This window comes from Dipteris shenzhenensis, chromosome 21 (assembly GCF_047967505.1).
Source record: "Dipteris shenzhenensis isolate YYH24624 ecotype China chromosome 21, Dip_SZ_1.0, whole genome shotgun sequence".
NCBI lineage: Eukaryota > Viridiplantae > Streptophyta > Polypodiopsida > Gleicheniales > Dipteridaceae > Dipteris > Dipteris shenzhenensis.
Genome location: NC_141616.1, coordinates 5,168,116 through 5,194,879, shown reverse-complemented (window position 1 = coordinate 5,194,879; position 26,764 = coordinate 5,168,116). Strand labels below are relative to the sequence as shown.

The window sequence follows — 26,764 nt, the reverse complement described above, 5'->3', positions numbered from 1 at the left end:
GACTGATGCTTCCCGTAACCAAGGATGTCCCAATAAGATTTAACAAGATTTTTTGGGGAAATCCAAGATTGTGAATTGAAGGGAAAAGCAGACTCCTGTGACCTTTGTGGACATGCCATTCACTATTCCCAAGGGTTTAGCCCATGAATCATTGGCAAGGTGTATGTTGAAATTAGCCTTTTGCATTGGTGGGAGACCCCATTCATCATAGAGCTCCTTTGATAAGACATTTACACTTGCACCACCATCCACTTTGGCTTGGACTTAATTATATGCCTTGTGGATCAAAGGCACAGTACTGCTGTGTATGTCATCTCTCTCACCCATCCGCACAGGGATATCTTCGATATTGTTCATAGGTGGAGAGGGATTTGCGAGTTCAATCCATCCTTTGAAACTATCCCAAATATTGGGACAATTCCGTAGGAGGATTTCGATGGGAATTGACACAGGGCAACTCAAGATGCTAGAGAGTGTGGCTCCTTCAAGTTGACCTGGTAAGACATTATGTTGTGGAGTCTGTTGTTGGAACAGAGGCTCGAATACAATATCAATGCTTTGTGGGGCCAAGTCATGGATTGGATCTTGAGCTTGTTTCTCAGCCTCAAATTGAGCTTGTTCCTTTTGTACCCATTGTTGAAGTGCCTGAAAATGAGCCTTCTTCACCTCTACATTTGGGTATGGAGCTTCTTTTATTTGAGGCTCGGGATTTAATGTGGACGAGCTCGGCTATTCATTGCTTGGCGGAGGTGGAGGCACTTGTGCTTTCTTTTTAAGAAGTCATTTTGGTTGGATTGGAATGTTAGGGTCCTTGGTGGCCTCTTTCTGCTGGCGTGTAATTACATTCACAGGTTGTGATACTATGCTTGCCGGCCCCATACTTTGATGGTCCACCCAATGATGTTGATTGGGACATCAGGCTTAACCTCTGTATGTTGTGGGACTTTATTTTTCATGGGACAATCCATATAGGCATGTCCTATGCCACAATCTCTATAGAGTGGTTGGAAAGTAGCGGGGCTACCATGATGAGGGCACTCTACGATCCGATGATTTTCTCCACAACTGTAGCACTTGATTGGTGCTCGATATGTGTTGGGATATACTTCATTTTCATAAACTGGTATTAGACCCTCTACACCTTCTACATAGTACATTGGGTACTCTACTTCATACTCAAATGGCAAGTCTACTTCCTCGGCTTGCAGTTGATGTATTGGAACTACTTGAGGAGCTAGATTTGGTGCTCTTGGATATGGTCATGGACTCGGATTCCTAAGTAGTTGTGGGACTTGTGTCCGAATGGGAACAAGATTTAGAGCTAGGGGTACTTGTGCAAGTGTCGATTGCCTGTACACTGGCATGGGTGTCGGTTGGTATTGTTGAGGTTGAGGCGGGTTGTTGCGCATGTTGAAGATGCAACTATTTTCATCATGGCCGCCGACGACATAGATATGGCACCACAATCTTGGTGACGGATTTGCTTGTGCATTGATCCTGGCTCTTAGAACCGAGCACTCATTTGCTGTATGATTGGCCATGTAGTGTGGACACCATACATTTTCTCACCGTGGATAAGTTTGAGGTGGCGGCTGAGACAAGTGAAGCTTTTGTTCCATGGCCTGCATCATGTCTTCTTTCAGTTTCATGGTCATGGCCTCTAGGCAATCTTCATTTGATGTTTCGGCAGTGAACTTGGATTTGCCCTTTTGAGAGTGCTTAACTCGTGCACTGGATCTGCCATCATCTCACTGCTAGTGTCAGAGTCAGTCATGCCATCCTCGATGTCAATGGCTGCCGCATGAGCAGCACTGAACATTTCATAGCTTGCTAATCTTTTTCATATCCTTTCGAATTTTTTTCTTCTTAGTCTCATAATGAACCAGGTCATGAGGTACTTTGCATCGGCGTTTGGGTCTCATTTGGTGATTAATCTTTTCATCTTGCCCAAATACGTGCGTACATCTTCTCGACGGCCTTGTTCAATCTTGCTTAGTTGGAGAGCGGGATCATCTTGTAGCCTCTCCATTTGAAAGCACCTTTTGAATTCTGTTTGAAGCAGGTCCCAAGTGGCTCGCTCTTCCACTAGAAGGTCTAGGTACCATTCAGACGCTTCTTCAGTTAAGGCCATGGGAAACCAAGCCACCTTGGTTTCATGGGATTGATCTCCACTTGCTCGGCATGCGGCATCAAAATGCTGGAGGAATCGAGCTGGATCTCCCTTACATTATATTTGGGAAGTTCCAGTTTTCCCAAGGGGTGCCTGCCTTGATTGTTTATATTTCTATGATTAAGAAAATTGTTAGCCTCTGCATCGAGGTCAATATCTCCATCATCATCACAACATCCAGCCATGTTGTGGCGTGGAGGAGTTAAATGGATTTCTTGAATTTCAGAGGGGGTATCAGGGTAGAGGATTGTCACGAAGGCAATGGTTGTAGTGGAGTTACTTGTGGATTTGGCGAGCATTGGAGTCAAAGGCGTTGGCCGGAGCATAGCTGCATGCAGATTGGGCAAGAGTTGCAAAGGGTGTCTTTGCCGCAAGTGCGGGTGTTGATGTAGTTTTGTTTGAAGGGTTAGAGTGGTGTTAGTGTTTTAGGGACCGCCGTGTTAATAATGTGCCTAAGATTGTCCCACGTGTGTAGGGAAATGTGTTGGTGCAGATGGATCGTTAATCGGAGGCACAACGTAAAGATATGAGCAAATTAGTGCGAAACGAGGCCCACACGGGGGCACGAGAATGAGTGAGTGCTAGGGATGCTGAAATGGTGTGCAATGGGCTACAAAAATACCTTATAGCGTGGTGTTTCCATGTGTGAAATTGTGGTTCAAACGGGATCCAGTTTGGGTCCCAAATGGATGAGTTACGAGGGGTTAAGGAAGGGGGAAAATGGACCTTTTTTTTGGGGGGGGGCTTGGTCTTAAGGTTTGGTGTGAATGGGCTTTAAGTCTAACTGAGGGGTAGTGACCTAGATCAATTGACCTAACTGGCCCAATTAGTCTAACTAGCCTAACTATAAACTAATCACAATTAGTTAAACTAACTATAGTATAGTTAGAATAACCTAACTCTGCAGTTAGTCTAACTAACACACAACTAAACTAACCTCGCTGAAACTAACTAATCTAAAGTTAACCTAACTAACCTAGGTTAAAGCTAACCTAACCTAGGTCAAAGTAACCTAACTAGGATTAGTCCTAGGGTGAGGTTAGGTTAGTTTTTTTTTTTGAACTCAGGGGTGGGGGGGGACATGCTGACGAGAGGGGAGTGGTAGCTAGAGGGGATCGAGGAGGGAGGTGTGGAGGGGATGGTAGATGGAGGAGTAGGGAGGGTGGAGAGGGGGTTGCAAGAGGTGGGAGCGGAGGGTAGGAGGCAGGCGCGGGCGAAGGAGGTGGATGTGGTAGAGGAGGCGACGAGGCGGGATGAAGTTTGGTGCTATGGGGCTGAGTTGGGAATGCCACCGCTGGCTGGGCTACCATTAGCGGGTGGCTGTGCCTCTGTTGGCCGACACTACAGCTGCCCTTCCACAGTAAGGGCTAAAGCCCTTGTCTTTAGGAAGGGTCTTAGGCCCTTAGTATAGAGTAGGGAGAGGACCGACGGTCGAGAGGGGGGGGGAGAGAGAGAGAGAGAGAAGAGAGAGAGAGAGAGAGAGAGAGAGAGAAGAGAGAGAGGGGGGGGAAAGAGATAGAAAGAGAGAGAGAGGGGGGAAGAGAGAGAGAGAGAGAGAGAGAGAGAGAGAGAGAGAGAGAGAGAGAGAGAGAGGGGGGGGAAAGAGAGAGAGAAAGTGAGAGAGGGGGGGAAAGAAGAGAGAGAGAGAGAGAGAGAGAGAGAGAGAGAGAGAGAGAGGGGGGAAAGGGGGGTGGTGGAGATGGAGGAGGGGGGGTGGGGGGGAAAGAGTGGTGGTGGAGGGAGGGGGGGGGGAAAGGCATGGTGGAGATGGAAGGGGTGGTGGGGAATGGAGGGGGGGGGGTGGAGATGGAGGGGGGGGGGGGGGGGGGGGAAGGGGTGGTGGAGATGGAAAGGGGGGGGGTGGAGATGGAGGGAGGGGATGGGGGGAGGGGAAGGAGGGAGGGGGGTGGTGGTGGAGGGAGATATGGGGGAGGGGGGGGAAGGGGGTGGTGGTGGAGGGAGAGATGGCGGAGGGGGTGGTGGTGGTGGAGGGAAAGATGGAAGAGGGGGGGGAAGGGGAGATGGAGATGGAGGAGGGGGGGGGGAGGCAGAGATGGAGGAGGAGGGGGGGGGGGGGTTGGAGATGGAGGAGAGGGGGGGGGAAGGGGGGGGGGGGAAGGGTGGTGGTGGAGATGGAGGAGAGGGGAGGGAAGGGGGGAGGAAAAGGGTGGTGGTGGAGGAGGAGAGGGGGGGGGAGGGGGGGGGGGAAGGGTGGTGGTGGAAGGGGGGTGGAGGGTGGAGGGGGAGATGGAGGAGAGGGGGGGGGGGGGTGGAAATGGAGGGGATGGTGGTGGAGGGGGAGGGGGAAAAAAGGAATAAAGAAAAAACTTGACGGACGGAAAACTTTGACGAAATTCAAAGGGAGGAAGAGATGGTCACCTGAACGTTCTCTTTTAATGGGGATGCATCCCCCATCACACACACACACACACACACACACACACACACACACACACACACACACACGTCATGGCACATCTCATTTTTTGTTTTTTAGCACACTATGAGCTTCCAAATTAACTAACACCTTTAACATACAATAGAGATGTGACGGTGGTAGGAAGGAATGTACTAGTATGAGAGAGTACTGGTGGTACTGAGAAAATGAAGGTATTTGCATATATATAGCGGTACATTTATTTTATACATCATTATTAGTTAGCCCCCCCTCCCCCCCCTTTACCCCCTCTGAACTCCTCCTCCCCCGCCCCATTTGTCATCGCCCCCTTGAGGGTTAACCTCACAAAAATTTAGTGTACCACGTGCATTGTAAAGAAGGGATATTTCTCAAAAAAAATTCTTAGTTCATTAAAACGTTAGGTGTTTTCATTCAACTTTAGGAAAAAATTACTTAGAGGAGTGTTTGTTTTGGGGAAAAAAACCTATTTAAGGGGTTTTTGAAATTCCTCTTGAACTCGCGTGATACATAGGGTTTCTTAGCCCGAGGTCGCTCCCCCAACCTTTTCTCATCGCCCACCCTTGTTGGGTCCATAAGTACAAAATTTAACGCTTGTTTAAAAAAGAGAGCCAATTAATCAAATGTCCACAAGAAATATTAAAGTGCGATTTTAATTAACATCAAAGTACAGTGGTTTAGTGATCCAACGCTTTCCAACACGACTTCTAGTCACTATCCAACTTCTATGTTTTTGGGAAGCTTCGTTTGAGTTCGACGAACTGCTTGGGCTAAGTACATTTGCAAAGCTTTATTCCTTGCATAAGAGGACCTGACTATACCACGATAGAACCACTCGAACATCTCATGAAGAGCATTACTTCCATTAATCCCCCCTACATGTCGCGTACTCTTGAAATAAGCACCTCAAGCTCTATAATGAGACTTTTCCATCCCTTGGGCACTCCAAGCATTCAAGGAAGCATATTGGCGAAGAAACCATTGACCATGAGCATAAAGAATGTGTTGCATACATAGAAAAAACACATGAGGTAAACAAGAATAAATTGATTGCAATTAAAATTTTAAAAAAAGCAAAGATCAAACACACCATGTAGTGAGTAATGTGTGATTCACCCCATCCATCTACCATGGCTTCAATGAACTCTTTCACGATGACTTTATATAGTTACACATCATCATCGTCTATGGAAGGCTTCCTCAAGATCTTTACCAGATTATCCAATTCTTTCCAAACACGTACTCTCAAGGTTCTGACATGAGGATCAACTTCCAAATTAGTGGCGCAATCACATACCTTTTTTCAATAATTCCAATGCAGATTTAATGGATGTTTTCCATGATTGGACAAAAACCTTCGTGCCTTAGAGCCTCCCATGGACACTTTATTTGGAAGATTTCATGATTTTCCTGACAATTGTGCATATTTGATTAGCTTTACATTCCACCCATGTAGACCTATGCTCGAGAGCAAAGTTTTGACCCTTGCTATACATGATGCCGCTCTCTCCTCCAGTTTCATGTTCCATACATATGCAATGTGCAAGTAAAGCAATTTATCAATGAGCCGCATCTCTGCATCTAACACATAGAAATGTACTCTTTGTAATGGAATGTTTAAAATTGGATCCCAATTTTTATCGTTTTGATCTCTGTTGGGCACAGCATCCTGATTGCAACTCATTACTCCATTGCTCCAATACATTCGTTTGTTAGCATCATCATCTGTGATGTCATTCATTACATCTTTAGCATTCCCAAAGCCTTTTCGTCTTTTTATTTGCTCTTTTTCTCTATGTATTCCTATGTTATTGTCTCAAAGTTGTTGTGAGTGCATACAATAAAGACACGGATATGTCGCATTTGCACTCAGTTCCATTCCAAACATATACTTCAATGTCTTAAGATCTCCTGCCATGTGCCATTCAACTTTAAATGATCCGAACCCTTCAACTTGAAGCAACTCTCCTTTAGTTTGCATATCTATGACACTTGGAATTGGAGATCTATCAAATACCCATTTCAAAAATGAGTGTGTCTCTTTAGGAAGTTCAAACGCGTCAAGCCACCAAATATGCTTTTCCGATTGCAAACTAAAATCTACCCTAATTTCCTTATCTTTGGCATGTCCGAGAGCTTTATTCATCAAAGTAATACTAACCCTCTCCAACTTGTGGCCTTTTACAACCTCACACTCATCCAATTTGATAACGAATACTAACTTTCCTTCACAACCTGAAAGATTAAAAGATTCACATGATTAGAAAAGATTTCAATAAAAATTACAACTCTCTAAACAATATAATTTTAACCTACCCCATGCTTTCATGTTGTAAAACTCCACCATTGCAGCTTGGACCCTACGTACATCCAAAAAAACATTATTATGCTCTGTGTACTCAAAGGTTCTTGCTCCTTACTTTGCCCCTTTGGTAGTTGGTTCTTCTTTCTTTTTGCTATGTTGGACATTTGCCTTGTTTGTGCCTTCCAACGTCATGCTTTCTGAGATGTGTATAAATCCACCCAGAACAACAAAATTTGTTTCTTTCCTTGCATTTCTAACGTATACTGGTCTTGGCAATTGAGGATTCTTAATGCCTTGACCTCAAAGTGCATTTACAAAGACATTATACACAACGAAGTACCCTTGCCGACTAATGCCAGCAACATCACATGCATGGAAAACTTCCATTGGATCTACAAGATTCTCCAAATCAGTTGCAACCGCTTGTAATATTGCATGTCGCAATGCACGCCGATGGGGGTCCCTAAGAATAGAAATGAATTCTTTCTTCTTAACTACACTCTATATGGCACAAAGTTTGTCAGAGGAATGTCTTCCAATAACCTTCTCCATAAAATTTCTACAGAAATCATGATAACATTAGAAAAATGAATGACTCATTTGTAAGTAATGCTTCATAATTACAAAATAGTCCAAATATACATACCTTGTAGCTTTCACCCTGCGCTTCCTTGCTCCACCACCATATGCCAAGCTCTCCATTGGTTACACGGGCTTGATCCTATGCTTGTAACCTAGAGGGGTTCTTTTTATCTTTTCCAATCTCCTAGTCAATGTAGCAAGCTCTTGTTGGATACACCATGTCTTTTCAACAGTTTGTTCTTCTCATCTATTGACCAATCATATGGTTATGACATTATACTAGAAAGACCTTGCATGCGCACTGCAAGATTCGTTCATGACTGGTCCTCAAACTGAATATATCTACACAAGGATGAGCAGATCATGAGGATTCACCTTCAAACGTGAAAAGCCCATTCCATGTCCAATAACTTATTCATATACAAGTCCATCACTACTTGACAATCTACTCTTATGAACATGTTCCAGGCCTATAACACAAAAAGGCTATAAGAGAGGACCGAGATGAACATTGGTATGCTTTATTGCCAAAACTCGAGTTCTCCCACAACTAGATGCACATCCTTGCAATTGTAGACTCACTCAAAAAAAGAGAAGCACAGATGGCTATTTATGATTCCAGTATGCCAAGGACTATAATAAGGAAACCCGAGGAAGGAATGGAGTTGAGGAAGATTAAGTCCAACCTCCACTAGCTAAGATAGGTTAACATTGTTGCTATGTCGCACCACGAGTTCTCCAACTTAGGAGCTAGGTTAGACTAGCTAAAGGCCCCATCAAGGTCTATGAAGGCAGAAGAGGTGCCTCCACAAAAGGCTACGTCCTCATCAAAAGCTAAGCCCCCCTCTTTACGTATCAATACATTTGCAAAAATAACAAATAGTGAAATGTAGTTGGACTAACTTGCTAAGAATTCTCTTTAAAAATTCTTGAGGTGAAGGATAATGCTTACCTTGCAAACATGTGACTTTAGCAATGATTATAGAGACTATAGTGGAGACTTAACTAGTCACATCTATAAACAACTTCATATGTTAAGATCCTATAACATGAAATTGTTCCGACTTGACTAGTGACATGGTTGGTACCAAAGCTCAAACTTGAACACTCCTTGACAAGTGCTTTCTTTATTCCTTAAAGACAAGTACTAATTATCATACTAGAATTATGTCGATAACATATAGGTAACTACTAGATTAGGAGTCGTACATCACACAATGAATGTTATAGGCATATGTCTACAGATCATAGCTTGGTTATGCTTAGATAGGAACTTTGATCCAAATCTTTGATATCTCTAGACATTACAAGCAAAAGTATGAAAATTGCAAAATTCTTGTATACCAAGCATAAGCTCTTGCATATTTATAAAGGGCCATTAGAAGAGCTCAAGTAAACCTAGATTGAATCTAACAATTGACATTCTTGAATGAGTTTTCCTTCAAGATTGAGATGTGCACATATACCTATCAATACCCATAGATTAGTTTGAGATTTGGAAACCTTCCTCCCGTATCCCCATGGTAATGCATTTGACCTTACTCTTTTATCATGTTCCGCTTATGAATTATAATTCTCTCTTGCTTTTCAAAACTCATCTACTTCTCTTCGTGCACAATAAGAAAGAAATATGCAAATGGATCGAAAGATTAGTAGAAAATCTAATAACTTTCTAGGAGTTATATATGCAATGACATAGATAGTTCTCATCAACTAGAGGCTTGAGTTGAATCAGCCTAACCTAAACATCCTCCTTAGGATGATTTTCAATGGAATGCGATGCCATAAGGATTGGAATGAAGACTTCTAATGTTATCATTTATAATGAATGACTTTAGAATGAAGTCAATATTTTTAGTCATATGAAGAGAGAATTGCCACTCAAAGAGAAGGGCTCCCCTACTCTTACGAGGACGTAAATATCTTGAAAGGAGGAGAGTATGTTATACCCATACCTAACCTAAACATCCTCCTTAGGATGATTTGATATCATTACTAATCTCGATAGTCACCAAAATTAGAGGAAGACATGAATATGATTTTTATCAATACAGCTTGGTGTGACAAATCAGAAACATGGCAAATTTGTAAAGTCCAAATAGGATTCATCAAAGAGCACATTATCTATGCAGGCTTGTCTTCTATAAAATCTTATCATTTGCAGGTGAAACCAGATTAAAAGACAAATTGTGGGATGCAGCATCATCTGCTTTTAACAACATGTACTACTTTCCGAACTGGTTTCACTCGGCTGTCCAGGTCTCAAGATGTTCCTCCTTGCTGAAGATGTATCAGTTAACAAGCTTGGTGTGTCCAATATCTGTATATTAACAAAAATAATAAGTGAAAGGGAGATTATCATTTTCTGAAAAAAAAGGAAAGGGAGATCATCATGACAATTTCTATCCAAAAAGATACTTTTTTGCATGGGACAGAGATTGGATTCCAACAGCGAGGAGAAATGTGCCAGATCAATCTTCCATGCATTTGTCACTCACCTTTAGAACGAGCTCCTCAAAGCAATGTTCAACATTAACTCTCGTTTTTGCACTGCACTCAAGAAACAAACAGCCAAATTGCCTAGCAAATGCAATACCCTCCTGCTTTGAAACCACTCGCTCAGAATCCTGAAACAATGCAAAAAATAACGCCACAGATGTTTCGAAAAAGGCTTCCAACACTTTCCAAAACTCTTTGCTCCTACCAGTCTCAGGATAAAAAGGAACTCGAGAGCAGACATCCTATCAGTTTCCACAAAGAAGAAGAGATGAAATGATAAAGCTCACGCAAGACTTGCCTTGTCAACTTTATTGCCTACAAGCATTTTGATACAATCCTGATTGGTAGAGTAAAGATCCACTTCTTTCAACCAAACATCTGACAAATTTGTGAATGTATCACGCCTGGTTACATCATAAACTGCAAGGAATATCCAGATCATAGACGCGTTAGGCCCCTACATCTAAGCAATTGCAGTTTTGTCAAGTCTTCAAATCAACCAAGTCAAATGAAACCTCAGAATTCCATCCTATTGCATGCTTTGAATGCAGGTGGTCACTCCACAACTAAACCTTTCAAAAATGAGTATTGATGGGCAGAACGTGCTCTTGTTTTCAACTCTTAACTTTTCTGCATTACAAGCCAATCCCATACATACATGCATTTAAATTTGATGCTCGGCACCCGATTTCCAAGTCCATGTCAATACCAGGCAGTGACAGAAGCACAACTTTCAAGAAGTGGAAAGCCAGGGCCAACAGTACAAAGCATGACAGATCCTTTAATGTGAGTACATGGGTCTCCCCCCCCCCCCCCCCCTCTCCCTATCTATTAATGCTTAAAAACAAAAGCATACAAGTCGGATGTCCCGGAGGCACTGACCGAAAAAACCCCTTGAGCCAGGCCAGCCTACATCCCGAAAACCTAGCTCACTGCCTAGGGTATCTCTGCGGACCTAGCAACGCGGGGCGGGGGGGCTATACAACCAACGAATCCCTTGCAGTGTGAGAATGTAAAAATACCTGCTGGCCATGCCTTGCAAAAACGCTCCCGCCTTTCTGCAGTCGCTCTAGAGTCTGATGCCCCCGGCTCCAAATGACGCGCAGATCCTGCTGAATAGCAACCAAAGTCGCCACTGGTGGAACCGTGTCAGGCTGGAGGGGTCACCTCATGCAGCTCGATCCGATGGATGCTTTGTCTGTATATCATGTAGGCTCGAGAGACCTCTCATCAATGTGGAAGGCATGACCGCCCTTTGTCAACCAGCCGCTATACCCAAAGTAAAGTCCCGGTTCATATCCTACAAATGGACTACAAATACGAAGGGAACGTAGCCAGATACTCTCAACACTCACGCAGCTCCAAAGGTAGTGCAGGATCATCTCCAAGACACCCTCCATGCAACTATGACAGCACCCATCACCCTCATCTGCTCTAACAAAGGGCCTATGGAGCCCCGTGAGCGGTCAACCAAAAGAAGTATGAGATCTTGCGAGTATCGAAAGCCGGACCATAGCCGTCTTGAGATACTTGCTACTCCCCTCAATGTCTCTCTCTCTCGAAGGAGTCCAGGTTGATGTCTCCAACTATAGTCGCCGTCCAATCCGTGTTGTATAGGAGAAGGTCATCTCCTCCAACCTCTTCGTGTGACCTACCCCTGGATGACCATATCCACTCTCCTGGGTCCCACTGAATCCCTCAACAAGGGCAGCCCTCCCAAAGCCAGAGTCACCCCCCAAGGACCTCTTGATCTCGGATGCTGGGAGGATCAATAAGCCATGACTTGCCTAGATGGCCCACTATCCTGATAAATTGCCAGTGTAATGAGTCTAGGCTCCCATCCATCTCTGGGTCTCCCTCTGATAGTGATTGGAGAAGTACCCCCATCCCTGCTACGAAGAAACTGACTTGACCACTGCTGTGCCGAATCATGACTCGCAGAGGGACACATGTCCTAGAAAAATGTCCCGACCATCTGCCGTAGGCCCAAGTCTATAGAACTGCCCTCCATGGCTCTGGTATGGCTACTTCAATCTCCCTCATCCTTTGCCCGAGAAAGTGAGAGATAGCCCTCAAACGTGCCTGGCTGCTCCAAGCCCCAAACGAGCTGGCTGGTCCGTTGTCCCACTGAGCCCAATCTATGTGTGTCCACTGTATGAGCATACAACCATCATGATCCCAAACGTCCGAGTGCCAAGTGAGGGGCTGGCACTCAAAACTCCTCTCTGCACCTAGGTGGGGCCTGTATGAGTCCTCTTGCCAGTCTCTGCCGTATCCTGAAAATGCTCCACATTAGTGGGAATCCCCTCCCTGTGAGAGGGACCTCCGAAAAGAGCCACCAATGGGACTGTTGACATTGGCTGCCTGTGTGTGGGATATTCTTGAGAAGCCCCCTCTGTAGGAGAAGCTTCCAGGGCTCTGTACCTAGGGTAAGGCCGTGAACCACTAGCTTGCCCAGAAAGGCCCCCAAGGAAATTGCGCACCAGGCGCCTAAGTTGTCCCACGCTGCCCCTATGAAAACACCAGTAGGATGCGATATCCCAAGCCGTGGCCGAGAGAACCTAGTTGGCCACTAGGGCCTTGTCATGTGCATGGTGTACCTAGGGTTGGATAGCAGGTGAACGTGGGTTACGGGATAGCATAGGACTGGATGGCTATATTTAGTTGAGATTGCTATATATAGAGATTGATTCATATATAGTGCTCGCTATATATGGAGGAAGCTATTCACAGCATTGTGCTATCTATAGCGGGTTTCCTTCTATATACAGGGAGGGCCAGTGCTATTGTGTAGATCAGTTGAGCACTCCTCAACTGATGGATGGGGCTTGGACCCAAGCCGAGACTCTGGCCATTTCCATGGCGGATCATAGGTGGTGTATCGAAGGTCCTCTGGACGAACTCAGGTGGTATGGGACGCCTGAGTTAGATACGGGCCTATGGATGAGTCGAGCTGTAGCCCACGTGCTCAGGGGTGGTCGGGAGGATCGAGGCGCCTCCGCTATGATTTTGGCTGGATTGAGGACGAGATTCTAGATCAGTGATAGGGTTAGATCCTACAGGGTCGTGTCAAGCCCTCCCTGCTATATACAACAATTTGAGACCCAATACATTCACAAATTTTGTTGATCCACCCACACCCAGAAATGGTGAGCAAGACCTTAGCATGGAACACCAGAAGAACCAAGGTTTCTTTTATGCCTCATTTAAGTTTCTAATTGCTTCCTTGATCTCATGGAGAAGATATTTCACATGTTCATGCCAATCCAATAGAACAATTGGCATAGACCAAGGCTTTGTTTCAATGTGCAGTAGAATGGGATCACTGACAGGAGAAGGAACAAATTAAAAAATGAGAAGAATACTTTCAATATCCCCAAGGAGTTTGAAAAAAGCAAGGAGAGTTGTTTCTTTGAGAGCAAGAAAATATGAAAAACTCCCCTACCAACAAGAAGTGAGGGAAGCAATCCTATTGCAACACTTATTACAGGACACACAACCCAATGTATCAACAACCCTGGCAAGTCGATTGGCATACACGAGAACGTTTCATTAATGAGGTGTGACAGGACGTCTAGCCTACCTTCCGTTACATCAAGGATTAGCCCCTTTGATTCTTAGTTCTCAATTTGTTTCCATGACTAAAAATAAGGTAAGTCTGTTAACCACTACATTTCAATGGTAGCAAGCACTTCTTTGCAACTGAATAAATAATCCAGTTAAAGACCATTTATTGACACTGCAAGCATGAGATGGTCATCAAGTTGGAACTTGGGCCCCACCTCATACAAGCATATCCAATTGCAAAAGTTAGACAAAGCCAAACTCACTTTCTTCACATGACAAACTATGGCATCTAGTGATATCTACATGACTACAAAGCAGCAAATGATGATCATGCCTTTGAATTAGCCTAGAATCTCAAGATGATGAACAAGGGTCATGGATCCAATGAACAATTTCAATCACAGGGCCAAGGATGAATGGCAAAAGAGTCAATCAGTTAGGCAACAATATGAAAAAGAATAGCAAACTCTCTCCCAAGCAAGAACCATAATGGAAAGCTGTGTGACATGCCCTGCATGTGCACTTTGGTCAAGTACATGTGAAGAGTATGTGCAGTTGTGTCAAGTAGTGTGAAGAGTCAGAATGTAATTGGCATGGCAATGTGTGCAAGGGCCCTTTACAATATTTGTACGCAAAGGCTGGCAGGAATGTGTATACAAGGCTTTCATATTGGATTGGTGTGTAGAAGCCACAGAGTGTGACGCAAAGGTGAACATGTTGTACCAAACTCCATGCAATTGCAGTAGTGTAAAATCTTTTCCTCTCTTTTTGTTTGTATTAATTCCTGCCCCCGAAAACAAGAAGGCGGGATTTTAAGTACACATCTATTTCCTTTCCCAAAACAAGCATACTTTACACTTTGTATAACAAGATTGCCAATTAAGAGAAACGAATATCCAAAGACTAACTCTTCACAAACTGGTAAGAGAATAACTTGCCAAGAATAATGCCTTGGGCACCTCTGTAATATGAGCTGGTTAGTGTACGAAATCGTTCCTGTCCAGCTGCAAATAAAACAGGAATTTTAAACATTAAAAGACCATTGCAATACTTTCAAATATGGCAAAGCCACAAGCAGTATGTTAGACAAAAAAAGCCCATTGGGACCAAAAGATTATATAAGCAAGTAAAATTAAGGCGGATTGGATATGGGATTTAGTGGCTCGACCTCTCAAGACATACCATGAACACCTACAAAGTTTCAGACAAGAACACCATTGTTTTTCTATTCTCACATTGTGGTCAGCTTGAAACAAGACAAATCAGCAATACGTAGCCACTTTATCAAGTAAACCATCAGAACTCATGTTCTAGAAAAGAAAGAACAAGACGTCCAATCATTTGCCACATGACACTTTATAATTCATATGCAACCCTCAACGTTCTCATATAAATGTGCAAACAGCAAGATAGGAAATTAATGACAAAATATTTAAACAAATTTGAAAATCTGTCAGCATATTTTGCATCTGTCAGCAAGGCTGGCCTTCTGTCCATATTTGGATAAGACTATGCAACAGGCAAATGCCCCAAAACCCCAGTTGCAAACTTATTTCTAGCGGAGCAAGGTTAGATGGGACTAGCCAGAATGGTGGACACACTTCAACAAACCACCCTGGTTGGTCATACTCCAAACATGCTAAACTCTTGCAAATAAGTCTCATCACAACAAGCCTTGCCATCAAACAAAGGCATGAAGCTGACATGTCCTCCTAGGAAAAGCTCTATTCAATTCATGCCTCTAACTTGCTTACAGTAACTCTATTAGAATACATGATGAACTAATACTCCTTACGCTGTGGCATCATCTTTTCTCCCACTCCATAGGAACACATTGAATCGATAGGTGAAGAAAAGGACCTTCAAGCAGAGGAGTTATGGCCAAATTCAAAGTTCATCTTGAAAGAATCTTCACACAACAAGAATAACTTGAGGGGGCCAAGGAGCAAGGTGGATGTAAGTGGAAGCAAGATGACAGCCATGGAAGCTTGAAGAAGAAGCTGAATGGAGAAGAACTGACTACACATAACTTACAAGTTAGTAACTTGCTTGATAGATTTCAATAAATAGAAGCAAATTGGAACGTTTAAAAATTAATTTTTCTTTCAAAACTTTTCTCCAGGACCCTGCAACCCATGCACACAATTAATTAACATTAGGCATAGGAAACAAAGATTAACCTAGTTTTGCTAGTTCACAAATGGACCTAGGATAATTAGAAGGTATAAGACAAGGGTGTTTTTAATATCAATGGCACTATGAAGCTGTTTTGACCATCTTGGGGAGAGTCAAATGTCAAACATAAACATTCCTATAAGGTTATCATTGCCCAACTACCAGATTGAGTAGACCCACTATCTAAACGGGTAGATGTATATGTATCTCGAAAATATAGACTATTCTCTTGACTGCCCTTAAAACAATAGTACGAAGAGTTAGATGCAGTCTATAATGAAGTCTTTGGATCAGGCTCGTCCACTAATATGGCCTTGCTCAGCTTTCCTCTCAGGAAGATACAGCACCACAATCTTGGCTATTAGATGCTCTCTTGTGTGCATGCATGCATACGAGTGGTTGGCACGCACGAGCGTGTGTCTATGTGCGCACACGGGTGTAAGAGAGAGAGAGAGAGAGAGAGAGAGAGAGAGAGAGAAAGTTTAATAAAGTCTTCGGAAGACCGATGGGTCTATGAGACTGTGAAAAACCTGATACAACAAGCTGTGGTAGTGGAGCTAGTAAATGAGCGTCCATACCAATGCAAAATGCAAAAATGCAAAAATGCAAAATGGCAGTACTAAGTCCTAAGTACAACATAGTCATGTCGATGGTCGACTATATATCAATCTCAACATCGTCATCAATATCATCATCATCAGCAGCAGCAGCAAGATATCAGGATGGATAAGGCAGTGGAGGCATTAAGTGGCAATAGAGTGCTGTCGGCCACTCAGAGGTGCAGCCCTGGCACGTCTCCTGGTCGTAGCTCTGCGTCTGACCAGGGCTACTGTGACCCCCGTCGGTCGCGGGCTCCGACTCTAAACAAGGAGGGAATGTCCCTAAGTGTAATTTGTGTGTCGACCCTCTGTCTAAGCTATCGGGTCACAGGCTTCGGGTCACGGTCATGTCGAGGCCTCGTCTCGTGGGAGTCCATGTGATCTAGCTGAAAGAACTCCGTGATAGAGCTTTGAGAGGGATCAACCGAGGAAAAAGTCTGCTCTTGTATCCATGCTCAGAGTATCCTCTCACGGTGTCTAAGTGCCTCATGAATGAAACCTGCCAAACACCACTGGTCTGGGTAGGAGAGGAAACACGCCAAAATCCCATAACTATCCCTGAAGAGACAATGGAAATGCCCTCGGATCTCATAGTACACAGGACACCTGAAGATGAAATGCTCCTCTGCCTCAACCTCCTGCATGTTCCCTAGGTAGTCACTCTGCTCTACCGCTCTCGATGCGAAGTCTGTGTGAAGAGACCCAGAACTACCCAAGAGAGATCCTCAGCGAGTGGGGTAGGTGAATCTGCGTGTATCCAGGTGGGTCAATGAAACCCTCCGCTGTGATATGTAAGAATTGATCTCTGTAGAAGCTAAGCTTCACTGGGAGTTCACTCGGTCCCAACCGGGTCCGGAATGTATGTAGCTGTAGTAGATTCTCACGAATAACCTGGTTGACATCGTGTGATAAGAGGGGAGAAAACGGAGCATCCATACTGTACTGGAAGGGAGGTAGTCTATCCATGTGGAGTCCCAATCGCTCAAACCATCTCTCTGTACGTGCATACCAACACCTCTGGACTCCTCCTGCTGCAAGTGCCATAGAAGAGGATAGAGCTATCCATGGTGGCCTGCTACGCCCCGAGGTATAATCCCCATATTCCCTAACTCGGTACAGATACGTGATGACCTGAAATGCAACATCTAGCTGTAAAGGGAGTGACCCAAACTAATGATCTGGTGTGGTGAGGAACGAATGACTTACCACGAATCATCCGTGATAACATGAGAACCTGTAGCCGCTCCACACAAGCCCACTCTGTATCCGACAAGTCTGGCCCCTAACAAGGACTGCCGTACATCCCCGCTGATCGAACCAAGGAGTAAAAAAGCAACCCCTTGGTGCGTGGATCCTGAAAGTGCGAGCGGAAGCATTGCCTCTCTAGTCTGGCCAATGAAGCAAACCCTCTACTCAAGCGTGCCTGCATCGCGGGTCTCATAGTGAAGCTGGGTCCGGAGAAGATAACTCCAAGATAAATGTATGATGAAACTATCTCAACAGATGACCCCGCAAATGTGAATTGCTTCTAACGCATGATGGCTCGAGATGTATTGAAGATCATGACCTTGGTTTTACCCAAGTTGACCTTCAAATCATGAGACTCACAAAAGGACTGTAGTGCGTCTAGGTGTCTCTGAAGCCCCTCTGCTGAGGAAGACGAGAGAGCCACCTCATCTGCGTAGACCAAAATCTGGATCAACGTGTCCGCAAGAGAGCAACCTACACCCCCTGTGTCTACATCACTATCTCAAGCTCGTTAATGTAGAGGCCAAACAAGGTAGGCGACAAAGGACACCCTTGTTTGACCCCGATGGTGCTCATGATCTCATCCGTCCATCCGGATCCTACCCGAACTCTGCCTGAAACTCTCTCGTAAAGTGCCATGACAACCCAAATGATCTCCTGGTCGTAACCCAAGTCCTGTAGGCGCCATATGAGGCGGGCTCTCGAAACCGTGTTAAATGCCTTGCGGAAATCCACAAAGCAACAATAAACCCTCTACTTTCATGACCTCGCCTCCTCGATGATACATCTGAGCGTGAGAATGTGGTCCATGGTTGCCCCTCTATGATTGGTCTCTGACGATCACCACCTGCACATATATATTGTATCTCCCCCCTCTGCCCCATTTTTTGTGCCTCCCCCTTCTTTTTTGTATCATCTGGAGGTAGACACATATTTTTTGTATCAGGACTAGACACACCGTCCTTCATAACCTCTTTTTTTGTAGAAACGGTTGGCTGGCCCGTTTTGAGACCGCCACCGTTATGCTCATTGTATCACTTATCTTTAGTCTCATAGACCTTCACGGTCTCCCGAAGACTTTAATAAACTTTCTTTCTTTCTTTCTTTCTTTCTTTCTAGACTCTAATGTGTCTCTATATAAAAGACTATATCGTGGCCTATACAGGATTTCAAGAAGTTCCTTGGTTCTGACCATAAGGTACCATTACAGTTCCAAATGGTGCAGGACACGGTCTCGGATATCTGAGTCTCATAGACCCCGCTTCCCTTTGTAGGGGACATAGTTAACAGCCAAAACGGAAACGGAAGAAACGAAAGAAACGGAAGAAACGAAGTTTTCGGGCCCCGCCGAAACGAAAACGGAAGAAACGGCAATATGATACAATTTATGTATAAAAATTTATTTTTTATACATAATATAATTATCAATAGAGTGTAAATCATACATAATACAAATTACAATTATCTATACTTGAAGCTTCAGCCTTCAAGCATCAATGCATCATTCATGCCTCTATGATTCTAAACTCTTGAATGATGCTTCAATAATCTGAAATCAACATGTATCATGAGTCATGACTAACAAGTTTGGCATTACAAGAATCTGAAATTTAGAAGTTTGAAGTACTTTAAATTTAAACTTAGCACACAAGTTGAAACTTGAAACTTGAAACTTGAAAGTATCCAATGTCCAGACTCCATAGATGATCATGATTCATGATCCACAAATTTCATGATCATGACTCATGACTCATGAGTCATGCAAGACTCAAAATAAAAGCACCCATGGATGATATAAAAAAAAGCAGCAGGACTACTGATCATCTGCATCATCCATGGACTCCTCGTCATCGTCATCCTCTGCGTCCTCAGATAAGCTTGAGGCATCTGTGTCACTATCTGAAGAAGAATCATCAACATCAGGATCAGGACCATCGGGTGCAACTAAAGTACTAGCACCATCTCCAGATGGTTGAGTGTATGATCGTGTGTGGTGTGCTGGTGCTAACAGCTCCTCATACAACATGGTGTATATGTCCAACTCCTCCCGTGGGATATCTGGTATGGCCTTCATCTTCTCCACGTCCACCTTGTCTACATTCACTTGGCGAGGTTCGGGGAAGCCGGCGGCGAACTCAAGGAGACAGTGGTTGCAATGACAAAACACCAACCGCTCCAATTGAGCCGTGCTCAATCTGTTCCTCTTCTTTGTGTGAAAGAGGGCCCAAGTGCTCCAGCTTCTCACAAGGACCGGAACTGCAGTCCTGTGAGAGAACACATATAGCAAGGCGTTTCTGCCATAAGCCAATTAAGCCGAGATAAGTATCAGGAACTTGATAACTTTAAACATATTTATAGTAGATAAAACTTCAAATTACTTAACGACTAAGCTCTAACTAGTGGCGTTGGAACTTGTCTCTTAGACTCTTACCAAAGTAGGAGTACAGTTGTCATATTTCTCCCACCAGGAGACAGGTTGCAACTATGTCTCTCGGAGCATAGCCGTAGGTCGACCAAAGGAGAGGCTGTGATTGCGGAACAATAGAAGTTCATCCTCCATTCTTCGTTGCATCTCCAAGTCACCACCCGTCCAATTTTGTAGATATTGTTGCATCCCCTCCTCCAACTCGTCATTCTCATATTGCTCTTGACTGCGCCAGAGCGGATGCAATACATGTGCCACCGCATGGATTGGGCGGTGGAACCAATTCCACCGCTTATTCCATATAGCACGGATGGACTCAACCCTAAATCATGCCACAAGAAATTAGAATGCATTATGCATGCAAAATTCATAGACTATAGATAATAGTACATACATAATATATATCTGAAAATTCCAGGCTTCATGATAACAAATTGCCATTTAGTAACTGCAATAATTATACATATTACAAAAGTAAAAAGTCTTACTTATCAGGCGATAGGGAAGTGTTTCTGTTAAGGGCCTTTCCAATCTTGTCCATAAACTCGTACAAGAGCCCTAATGTGCTTCCCTCCATGTCCGTGATGCGAAGCACCGTGTAGATAGGATTAATCGATTTGATTAATGCCTCCGCCTGATTCCACCAAGACTCATCCATGATCATGCGAAATAATTTGATAGACTTTGCTTGGCCTCTATCATCCCCATCTCCCCACTCCCGAGACACAACCGTGCGCAACAAGCCCTGGCGCACTCGCACAAGCCTCTCCACCACTATGAACATGTAAACAAACCTTGTGGCTGGAGGTTTCAATAGCTCAAGGTCACTGTAAGCCCGATAGATGCTGAGGACTTTGGGTCTCTTCGTGACAAACTTCACGATACTGCGGGCTGTGGAGAAGATGGCATCAATCCAAGGTATCTTCCCTAGGTCCTCGATCAAAATATCAAGGCAATGTGAGACACAGGGTGTCCACACAATCTTAGGGAACTCATCTTCTGACATGGCACCCATTGACACACAATTGCTGCCATTATCTATCACCACCTGCACCACATGCTCAACACCTATCTCCATAATGGCTACCCATAAATGCTTCCAAATATACAACCCTGTAATCACTGTACCTGCAGTAGAAGCGTCTATGGCTCTCAAGAACATGGTTCCCTTGCAAGAAGACACTAAAATATTGTACACATTCCTCTTGCGTGCATCTGACCATCCATCGCATAAGAGTGTGCATCCATATTTTTTCCAAGTCACTTTCAAGGGCTTCATTTGGTCTTCCACACATTCCCTCTCTCTTCTTAGCTAGCTCTCTTGTCCGCAAGACCTCATATGTAGGCCCTTCCCATTCATACCCAATGCGGCTTACGGCTCTCATGGCCTTCCTCCATCGTGTAGTCTTCGCCACATGAAAGGTTATTGCACACTGTATGAAGAGCTTTGTGAGCTCACTAGTGGCCTCCTTCACTGCTTGCTTTTGCAAGCGTGCTTGAATGCTAGACCTTTGCAGTGATCCTCTTTTCCCCGCACTAGCATCCACACTAATTGATCCATGTGGCAAGGGTGTTCTTGTAGCACTAGGACCTGCGCTCGATGTAGTTGATGCCCCTCTACTTCTCTTTGCAGAACCCAATGTGCTGGCATCATCCAATGGCTCACTGTCAGCAGCCTCTTCTTCATCTTGCAGCCCTTGTCCTCCACTTTTTGCAGCCAAGGCTGCCATACGCACACGCTTCCATTCTGTTAGGCCACCTTTCACTGGAGTAGGCACGAACTCACAAGGTCCTACATCCTTGCTGGGAACACCTGCTAGATGGTCTTTCACCCGTGTGACAGACCCCTTATGCCGCAATAGTTGCATCTCCACTTCTTGAAGCCACCGCCTCCTTTATAACTATCCAAGAGGGAGACATGGACCCAATAAGCATCTCTTGGCATTGAGGAGGATGGAGAGGTGAGGAGGAGGATGGAGAGGTAGAAGGACGATGGAGAGCTCAGAGGTAAAAGAGGATGGAGAGGTGGAAGGAGCCTGGAGGATCAGAGGTAGAAGTGAAGGAGGATGGAGAGGTAGAAGGTAAGATTCAAGAGAGGATGGAGAGAAGAAGGATGGAGGGATGGAGTCTGGAGAGCAGGCTGCCAAGCTGCAGCTTGCAGGATGGAGAAGATGGAGCAAAGGATGAAGAGGATGGAGAGAGAAGGATGGAGGTCCAAGGAAAACGGGATGGAGAGTCCAAGAGCAAAGGATGGAGGGATGGAGAGAGCTTAGAGAAGGTGGAGAGAGCAGCAAGGATGCACACGAGGAGTGGAACGGACGGGAGGCGGCGAAAGATGAAGAGAGGCGACGAAATCACGTTTTTAGGATTTAGGGCAAAGCAGGTTTTACGAAACGGCGTTTCCATTTCATCATTTCCGTTTCCGGCCACAAAACGGCCGTTTCGTGCAACTATGGTAGGGGAGGGGACAAGTGCCCTACGGGAGCCTGTAAGAAGTCATCCCTCTCATACCACTGTCCACTTTCCCTCCTTTCGGGCTTGATCCCGCTGCTATAGCAAAGAGCGCCTCTCCTCAACCTATAGAGATGTGAGGTCCTCATCCATAGAGATCGCTGGTTGATCTCGAAGAACTGACCTGCGTCGTAGAGCTGAAAGTCGTGCTTGAGTGTCATGGAACCATATGATCAACGGCTACTCTCGGTTGGGATCTCTCCCCACCCGCCATGCCCAATCTATCATGTACTCAGCCACACCCAAGATAGCGGCCACAAACGCAGTTGCATCTACCATCGGTGTAGCCTCAGTGTGTGGGATTCCATATACTCTGATGTTGAGAGCCTTACTGGTTCTCTGCTGCTGCTCCATAAGGATAGCCAAAACGGTTATCCTTACGGGTTCCCGTTTGGCCACGTCAACCCATATGGAAGTCTCCTTAATAGCTGATTGCGTGCTCGCAATCTATGCCTCGACCACCGGGATACTCCTTGGGACAGTGTGTATGGCTGTGACCTCCTGTTGGAGCTGTATGATATCCTCTCTGACTCGCCTGCTCTCGAATGGCCCTAGTCTGCTCTTGTATGATGCGGCTCTCCTCCTGGTTGAAGCGGACCTGCTCTTGTGCGAAGCGAGTCAGCTCCATCTCACGCTCACGAAAATTATGTATCTCCATGAGCAAGGTCTCACGGGCCTCTGGTGTATCGGCCCACCCATGTCCATGCTGAAATTGTGGTCACTGTGGCATGAAAGTATGGGACTGAGTTCAAAAACCGAAAGATGACTGGGTGAACTGAGTGAGGAACGGAGATGACAGGGGAATGGATGAGGCAGTCCCAACGGGGTGTGGGAGCGTGGGCTGACTGAGAGGGAGAGGGGAGGGTGAAGCGTAATGCGGAACAATGTATGACACCTCCGAAGTAGGGATCATAAGTAGTGCAAGAGCTGTAACAGGAGAGGAGGGGAAGGGACTAACAACCGGCACCATGGGCATGAGTATGTCACTAATTGTAGAGGTAGAGAGAGATAAGACTGAAATTGGAGCTAAGCCTGAAGCGGGGGCTGAAGTTAAAGTAGAGATAGAGATAGAGGGAGCTGAGGCTGGAGCTGAAACCGAAACTGAAACTGTAGCGGGAGCTGAGGTTGAGGTAGAGATAGAGGCTGAAGAAGTTGAGGCGGGTCCTGCCTTTGCCTTGTTGTCTACCCCGAGTCCACTTCGGTTGTAACGTGTGTTCACATCCTCCAATTTCAGTTGTGTTGTTTGCTTTTTTTTTGGGTTGTTGTCGTCGTCTTTCTTGGCTTTGTCCCCCATTTCTCTTGGACCCCTTTTTTTTTTTAAAATAGTTGATGCAGGTCTTAGTGTCCGACTGGGAGCGGCAGCACCTGCTCCCCCCCCCATAATGGAAGGCACGTCAAGTGCGAGGTGGTGATGAGCCGGGGTGGAAGCCTGAGGTGGAGAAGCAGCCAGGAGGTGGAGAAGGAGAGGCTAAGATAACGAGGATTTTTATTTTATTTTTGGTGGAAAAACAAAAAAGGGAGCAGAGAGGAGGGTGGCTAGGTAGGCTAAGCGTAGGAAGGGGGTAGGGGGCGTAGGGCATAGGCGTAGGATGAGTGTAGGACGCACGCGTAGGGGGACGTAGGGGTAGGCTGAGCGTGAGCAGGCGAGCAAGTACCAGCAACTATGGCAAGCAGGAGCAACGATGGAGGAGCAACGATGGAGCGATAGGCTATGGCAAGAGGGGGATGCATTACCGTTGGCGATAGAGCGATAGGCTATGGCGATGGAGCAATAGGCTACGGCGATGGAGCAGCAACGATGGAGCACTCGAGCAGGAAGAGGAGCAGAGCAACAGAGTACAAGACATTGTGGGGCAGGAGCAAGAGCAACAGAGCTGCGAGATGGGAGCTGGTGGTGTAGCAGCACAAGAGGGGCTGAGGCAGCTGGGGGAGGGAGCGGGTGGTAGAGGATTAGTGGGAGGATGACAGAGGAGTATCAAGGGTGGCAGAGAAGCAGAGGGTGGCGAAGATGTAGCAGAGGGGTGGCAGAGGAATGGCAGAGAGGTAGCAGAGGGGTGGCGGAGAGAGAGAGAGAGGGAGGATCGTAAGCTGTCATATACCTAGATGAATCCAAGAACATTCCCAAACTCATCCTCTAAAAACACAACATAGTGCAATTTCAATCTCACGATAGTCACTCATAAGATTGAAAACCATAAACTCCATCACTCCATCACGCATAGCAGGGACTAGCTACTATGGCATCCCCACTGACGTCATCAGTGCCCAACAATGGGTGTAGACCATAGTATCAAAGTATGCTCTCACACATACAAATCCACACACCCACACATACTTGAGCATCCATTTATACAAAGTCTTCGTACTGAGTTTCTGTCGGCACTCCGGAGGTGAAGGGCAAACTCAGCCATGACGAAGGCTAGCACTAAAGGAGAAGGCTAATCAAAAAGTAGTCCAAATCTCTTCATTCAAGCTACAGCTGCTTGTGAAGTCTAAACGATTTCATTTTAGTCTCTCCCAAACGAGCATCTAAATCTAAATCTAGCTGATAGGGCAACGCACCATTTAAGATAGAAAGAATTATCGCAATACCAGCATGCCGCAACTTGGACGAAACCTTCACAAGGTGAAATTTGCATGTTCGCAAATACGGCTAGATGAATCCAGGAACATTCCCAAACTCATCCTCTAAAAACACAACATAGTGCAGTTTCAATCTCATGATAGTCACTCATAAGATTGAAAACCATAAACTCCATCACGCATAGCAGGGACTAGCTACTATGACATCCCCATTGACGTCATCAGCGCCCAACAGTGGGTGTAGACCATAGTATTAAAGTATGCTCTCACACATACAAATCCACACACCCACACATACTTGAGCATCCATTTATACAAAGTCTTCGTATTGAGTTTCTGTCGGCACTCCGGAGGTGAAGGGCAAACTCAGCCATGACGAAGGCTAGCACTAAAGGAGAAGGCTAATCAAAAAGTAGTCCACATCTCTTCATTCAAGCTACAACTGCTTGTGAAGTCTAAACGTTTAGTCTCTCCCAAACGAGCATCTAAATCTAAATCTAGCTGATATGGCAATGCACCATTTAAGATAGAAAGAATTATCGCAATACCAGCATTCAATCTCTTTCCTCTCAATGGCATTACCTTTACTTAAAGTCGTGAACTACAGAATGAAAATAAATAAATAAATAAGAAAATTCATGAACACGTATGGAAGACCCAAAAGGTATATTAGACCAAATCTGAGTTAGAGCATAAGAGAAAACCCTTGTAGAGGACATAGAGGTGTCTATGACACCTCTGAATGTAATGTAAACTGAAACTGAAAACAGAAAATGAGAAAACAAGAGAGAGAGAGAGAGAGAGAGAGAGACCTGTATCCCAAATTGTCAGCTTCAATCTTTTTCCTCTCAATGTCATTAGCTTCAGCTTAAAATCAACACCTAAAAAATGTAAATACATCACATGAAAACTGACCGCTCAGACTTGAGATTCATGTAAATCAATTTAAGATGGCATATTGAAAGACAGGCTGATGACCATTAGTCAAAACACCTCCTATATTGCTCAAGGCACTGTATTCTGAAAGAAAGAAAGGAAGGTAATTCACCTATGGTGGGGGAAAGATCGTCAAATGTGTCAGCTGTGAACCGTAGAAGAAGGCTGCTCTTTCCCACACCTGAATCGCCTATCAAGAGCAGTTTAAACAAATGATCAAATTCAGTTTGAGTGCGTGTCGATGCCATGATATAGAAGCTGTTCTTGTACTATGACGACCAGCTCCTTCTGAAACACAACAAATCAAAGAGAATTAGTCTGTAAAATCGGGAGCTCTAGGTAGAACCCTATACTGCAGTTTTCAGAGCAACTGAAACAACTTATAAAACTCCAAAAAAGAAAAAAGTTGAAAGCAATAGCCTCGCAGGTTGCACATTTTCTCACTTGGCGATGCTTAAATTGGATTCATCGCAAGATACTGAAAAAGGACTTAAATAAAGGAAAATAGGAAATTTTATTTTCCCTTCTTTCATGTCTCCCTCCCCTTATTTCCTTGAATCTATCAATCCTTTATATATAGCTTCATAAGACTAGAAGATACCCAATCTTACAATAAGGAAAACTTTTGAAATAAAGAGAAAGAAAAGGTTTAGACATCTGCAGAAAGAAAAAACGCCTACAGAAGTACATCATGAAAGCACACCCTTTTGAGGGGACCTTATATATGCTTGGATTATATTAGACCTTT

General features: G+C 44.8%; 1 protein-coding gene across 2 annotated transcripts in view; it reads right to left on the bottom strand.

Moving 5' to 3' along the window:
• Nucleotides 1-9,457: 9,457 nt before the first annotated feature.
• RAB18 (RAB GTPASE HOMOLOG B18) overlaps nt 9,458-26,764 on the bottom strand; it is a 77,729-nt gene continuing 60,422 nt past the window's right edge. Inside the window, exons 2-7 of one of the 2 annotated variants that reach the window (XM_087392110.1) lie at nt 26,129-26,298; nt 25,893-25,961; nt 14,478-14,543; nt 10,271-10,392; nt 9,972-10,100; nt 9,458-9,793 (exon numbers count right to left, since the gene is read on the bottom strand). In XM_087392110.1, coding sequence (XP_087248236.1) covers nt 9,686-9,793; nt 9,972-10,100; nt 10,271-10,392; nt 14,478-14,543; nt 25,893-25,961; nt 26,129-26,264 — 630 coding nt within the window. In that variant the 5' untranslated portion in view covers nt 26,265-26,298 and the 3' untranslated portion in view covers nt 9,458-9,685. Of the gene's footprint in view, nt 9,794-9,971; nt 10,101-10,270; nt 10,393-14,477; nt 14,544-25,892; nt 25,962-26,128; nt 26,305-26,764 lie in introns of both variants that reach the window. The other variant, XM_087392108.1, reaches the window with a different exon arrangement.